General features: G+C 39.7%; 1 protein-coding gene across 2 annotated transcripts in view; it reads left to right on the top strand.

The window, feature by feature from the left end:
* The first annotated feature begins 3,523 nt into the window (after positions 1-3,523).
* The window catches only part of notch2 (notch receptor 2), a 51,636-nt gene continuing 49,159 nt past the window's right edge, over positions 3,524-6,000 (top strand). For both annotated transcript variants that reach the window (XM_033621266.2, XM_033621265.2), the window contains exon 1: positions 3,524-3,876. In XM_033621266.2, the coding sequence (XP_033477157.2) occupies positions 3,804-3,876 (73 nt within the window). In that variant the 5' untranslated portion in view covers positions 3,524-3,803. The remainder of the gene's footprint in view (positions 3,877-6,000) is intronic.

Below are 6,000 nucleotides of genomic sequence, written 5' to 3'. Positions count from 1 at the left end.
AGACAGTAACATCTGCCTAAAATGATCTTCGCCTTGGGTTGGGGGCAGCAATTGTGTCAGGGGGCCATGGTCCCCTGGTCCCTTCCTGGGAGCACCACTGACCTGAAATACAAAAACTAATGCACATGCAGTGGATGCAAAATGTGCTGTATTAAAGATAACACACCCATTGATTCCCTTTGAGTGTTTACAGCTAATAAAATATATTTTTTCATGTGGTGTGTAAATGTATTCAGTGCAGACAAAACTGTACTACCACTAACTAACTGTGGACAAAACTTTTATTACCTGATAAAGTTGAGGTGTTCTTTTCATCTCAAACAAGAGATATGAAGTTGGGGTTGTTGATGCATTTAATACGAAGGTGGTTCAAAGGGATTTAAATCATCAGTGAGACTGAGCTTTCCCAACACTCTGTTTATTTTTCCTCTTTGAAACAGTGTCAGACTTCTGTGGTAGAAGCCTTTCATCAGCGCAATGGCAAGGAGGAACTAATCAGCGTTTTCTGCTCACGAGGCACGTCCACACCCTTTCTCACCCCATCTTCCCCAAACTGTAGAAGCCCACATCTGGTGTGACATCATTAGGAAAACAGTGCTGCAGACAAAGTGATCCTCTGATGTGATTTATATCACATTACCATTGGCTCGCATGACCGATGATTTTGCCGTGAAATATGAGAAGTGTTAAAGTGTAGTTTTGAAATTAACTTATAACCTTAAAATCTTGTGACATAACATGACAAAACAAAAATGCACCTCAGAACACAACGCATCTGTGGTGGTGGATTTATATGTTTTGGTGCAGGATAAGAAGAACAAGCAAACACAAGACGTGGTTTATCAACAAAAACAGCATCTGACCAAATGCCTGAACGGCGTCTGTTGTGGTGCCAGCACCTGACACCCAACCACGCATGGAGAGCAAGAGCTTGACATTGGCCACAGCAACAAAAGCATTGTCAGTACGGACCCCTGAGGAGATCAATTTGCTCCCCCCAGTTCCAGGCCTTTCAGCAGGGTTGAATAGAGGACAGAGGGCCGGTCGCAGCAGCAGGAGGCTCGGCAATGTTTCTCTAACGGGGTGTAAAGACAAACAAATCACTGGGATGAGACATAGTCTTGTTATTGTGATGAGCTGGTGATTTACACCTGGATCATTCAGGCTGATAAGGGATAATTAGTTTGGGATTACTGTGGTCCCTAACAGTTAATAAAGCCAGAGTGAGTGTGTCTGTCTGAGCATAAGTGAGGGAGACTAAAGGGCAGTGTTGGGGTTCTCTTGTGTTGTAGATATTAGTACTAAAGACAACCTTGTTCTCAAGGAAAATAAAACAATTATTAAAAAATAAAAGGATGAAATACTTTGCTCCTGGTAAGCAGTAAGGAAAATGTTTCATTATGTAACCTCTGACAATGTCAGTGTTAAATCTGACCTTACTGATAACAGGGGCTGCAACTTTTTTTGATGATAAGATGATTATTTTCTCTGTTAACTGAGAAAACATCAAATAATTGTGAGGAGTACAATGTAACGTCTCAATCAATGTACAGTGACAATACATACATAAATAAAAACAGCTTATTTGACAATATTTGGCATTTTTGCTTGAAAAAAGATCCAGTGTGTAGGATTTAGGGGGATATATTGGCATAAAAGGAATAAGTATGTTTTCTTTAGTGTATAATCACTGGAAAACAGGAATCATTGTGATTTCGTTCCCTGAGAGTGAGCTGTTTATATCTACAAAGCGAGCCCCCATCTTTGGAAATGGCCATGTTGCACCGCCATGTTTCTACAGCAGCTCAGAGTGGCCAAACCAGACACTAGTTCTAAATAAATTTTGATATTTTAAACGTAAAAATGCTTTATTTAGTGTTTTAAACACTTTAAACTAACAGGGCGGTTTGTTTTGGAGAGTAAAAGACCTCTGCGGATAATTCAGCTCCCGGAAAAAACACTCCTGAACGTCTGGATCTTAAGTTGTCATAGAAAAAAGGTGAGCAGTGAGCACACATTAGCAGGTGCTAGGCTCTGGCATGCCAAACAGCATCCAAGAAACACTGATTTGTAACGTTAATTGGCTTAATTCTGTGCTTTTACTGGTTTAAATCACGGGGTTTGTTTGTCTCGGAGAAGAGGAAACATGTGGATAATTCCTCCTGAACATCTGGATCAGAAATATAGTGAGCACACATTTAGTAATCAAGGACAAAAGGTGAGCACACATAACGGGTGTTGGGCGAACGGCCCATCTGTGACGTACAAAACGGTGAAGAAGAAACACTGATTTGCAACGTGAAACTGCTTTATTCAGTGTTTTTATAGTTTTAAATACCAGGTCTATACGTTTTGGAGAGGAAGAGACCTATGTGGACGGCTCCTGGTAAAAAAACCCTGAACAAGGAACACTGAAGGAATCCTAATCGGGAAAAGTTTCAGCTGGTTGAAATCCGCAATCCCAACTGCTATAGATGCCACTAAATCTCCCTAAATCCTCCACACTGCTCTGTTAAATGACAAGTTGATTTTTTCAGTATTGTGGCGAATTATTTTTATGTTGATCAACTAATAATGATAACAAATTTATCTCTCTCTCTCGCTCTCTCTCTCTCTCTTTCTCTCTCTCTCTCTCTATATATATATATATGTTTTTCTTCTGGAAAGAATGACATCACTACCTTTTTTTATTTGGAAACTGCAGTAGGCTACTTCTGTCAATCCTTGCACTTCTAAGTTTTTTTTTTCTTTCATTTGAATATGACACTTGAAGATCTCCAAACCAAAATTGCAACATATACCTTGTGAACTGGAACTGTTGCAGCTGATTTGATCTGCACCTGAGAAAGTGGTGACTCACCTGAAACCTGCAGGTAACATGCATCATTCAGCACTGATTAAAAATCTAGAGCAGGGCAGACTTCATTCACAGTGAAGCAATACCGTGTTAAACGAATCCTCAATCACAACGAATATGCAAACTTAGTTGGGTTTTGAGGTCACTGGAAGTCACTGTTTATCCACTTTTCTGTCCAGCCCTACAAATGAGTGTTTCACAGTCAAGATTCTCGTGCTCATAAATTACCTGAACACGCTGTCGACATGAACCCTGGCACACAGCTTGGCATTAATAGTTATGGTAACGAAAAACACTAAGTAACGAGTGGGCGTTCAAAGACATATCGGGGGAAAAACGTACAGTTCATGGGAGGAGAGAAGAAAAGAAAAAATCATTGAAGGGTTAATTTTGAGTCATACCAGGCTCCGAGAAGTAGAAAAATGAGAAAAAAATTCCTCCGCCGCGGCGACACAGAGAAAGAAAACTCTAACTTCTAATTCGTTTTTATATTGCGTCTAAGATAAAATAAACAATTACATTGAGCAATGTTGTTTTTTTAAAGCGTTGAAAAACACTAAAATTTAGATGTATAAGCGTTTTAAGAAGTTTTACCAGCTTTTCAGCTCATCGATAGATCCCCTCTGACTTCAGCGGAAGGATATGTGTTTTTGTTCCTTCACCCTCAGTGACTTCAGTGACTGCTCAGCGTAGAGAGGTGGGAGACTTTTTCGATGCCGTGTGTGACTACAAGAAGTTAAATTGCCTATTTTAAACCGGGTTTTAACGTCACTGCTCGGAGAACACATGTAAAAAATTACTGACATGTTTTAATGTGGCGCTACAGGTAGTTTATTCCCCTCTTAATTGCGCGCGAGGCATTTCCAGCGAGACTTTTTGAGAACTAACCGTCCCGGGAGACAGCTCAACTTCGGGCTGACGACCTTATGTGGATTTTACAGAAAATATGGAGCAGATCCCCGGTTTCTCCTCGGGCAAACAACTAGTGCTTTTCTTCTGCTTCATTCACCTTTCTCTGGGTAAGTTGTTGATTTTAATAAAGCTGTGTTGTCATGTTGTAATAACTCATAACTTGTCACGTTTTGTTGCCTCTGCATCAGCGGGACACGGGGCAGACATAGCATCTCATCTCGTTATTACACACACTGCTTGTGTCTGACTAGCTAGCAAGGTGAGTTACGTGGAAAAAGATACTTCTAAAAAAATGAAACCTGTTCCCGAAAGTAACTTTAGGTGGAAGGCTAGCTTATAGCAACCATTTAACCGTAATTTGTGGTTATTGTGGCGTTTGGAAGGGCACCGGAATGTCCCAAAACATAACGTTAGCTAACGTAACGTCACTTAGATATTACTCTCACATCCTCTTAGGTGGGAGTGTGTCACTGTAGTCACCTTTACTGACGTCATTCCGCTGTATTTTTCTATGATATCACAATTTTTAATATTTTTCTTGAATCATTTCACACACTTTGAAGTGTTAGATTAGGTTGCACATCTCCAGAAGGCCACTAAAACGGAAGCTAACGTCGCCCCATGTCTCATTTAAATAGTTTAGGTCTGGTTAATATGAATACTATGGCTTACTACTACTGACTGTGAAGTCTGGGCTGAGTCACACCGCTGCCCAGATGTTGAACAGCAAGAGAGGGAATTCAAAATGGACACAAAAATGTGACCTTTCAGGCATTTATCCACCAGTATTATATATATATATAGTTATGGTTATGTTTCATGTGGAAGCCAATTTATTTTTCTGTTTGCAAGACCCCTCCTATGTATTATATATCCATCACTGCAAGTTACACACACTGTAAAAGCTCTAAAATGTGAACTAGAAAAGTAAAAGTGCAAAAATGTAGATATTTTAAAACATAACCTAGATGTTAATGACAAATGATCTTCATCACTCAAATCAGGCCCGTGCATGGTGTATTTGCGAAAGAATTGCCAGCAGTGTTTGTGTATTTAACACAACAGAAACAGGGATAACTTGTTTCCTCTCTAGTGAAGTCTTCAATTAAGCACTAATTAGTGTTCACTAATTGACATCCAATAGCAGGTCCTCAAACACTTAGGTGTTGGGCAAGCTCACAGTGGATTAGGGATTACTCAGTTGAATAACATTCTCATTTGCATTAAAAATTGTAAAAATCAAATAAGCTAAAAGTGAGAAAAGCACGTCTTAAAAACTTCTCCATAATTTATTCTATGAATATTTGTCTGACAATATGGTAAAGTTGTCCTGCAAATACGAAGGAGCATGGACCCTGTTTGATAACTCTGATTAAGATAATAGTTAAATGCTTAATTTTCTGGGGATCAGTAGATAATGTTGGAAACTTCGTTCGTGTGTGCCTTACTTAATTGACCCCTTTTCATAAGAATTCATGCTTCTCATATATACCATCATTTTAAATGACGTAGTAGTGCTTTTTCTACCTGAATGTGTCTTTATTTGCTCTGAGAAATGTGCAATAAGACACAGCCTGTAGCCTTTTTAGCCTTCACATTAGGATGGAACTGATTTCATCTCACATGCTTTTTTTTTACTTTGCCTAATAGCTCAGAGATGATACATGCAGCCTTGCTATTCTTTCTCACGTTTTGTGCGGACTATAGGTGACTTGTGAACAGAGAAGTTACACAAAAGAAGAAAAGACAATGTGAAAGTGCTGCAGGCAGTGCAAGGAGAGGCAGTGGAATGTTGTTGGTGTTTGACATTCCTCCCTCCCTATCTGTTCAGCCTCTCACTGGCGCGCATGTGCACACACACGCACACATACATGCACACACACACACACACACACTTTGTGCACCACGATTTTCTTTTTCTTCTTCTATCCATCCTCACCTATCCTTTTTTCTGCTAAAGCTGAACATCCAAATAGATGGGACACTGTGCTGTAATGTATATACTACACGTGATCAAAGCTTGCGATGCGTGCAAGGCACAAGTGCTTTTCCATGACAGGATGGCATGTAAGAAGGTGTTGTTTACCTTAATGATATAAAGGAAGTTCGAGGTTTACCCCCACTGCAATAAGTGCCGGTAACCTGCAGATTTTTATTTAACCAGCTCACTGTGGGTTTTTTTTAGTTTTGCCATCTCTTGTTTGCAACAATTGAAAATGATTTACCAACAA

The sequence above is a fragment of the Epinephelus lanceolatus genome, chromosome 6 (genome assembly GCF_041903045.1).
Source record: "Epinephelus lanceolatus isolate andai-2023 chromosome 6, ASM4190304v1, whole genome shotgun sequence".
Taxonomy (NCBI): Eukaryota; Metazoa; Chordata; class Actinopteri; order Perciformes; family Serranidae; genus Epinephelus; species Epinephelus lanceolatus.
This window is presented reverse-complemented; position numbering and strand designations above follow the sequence as displayed.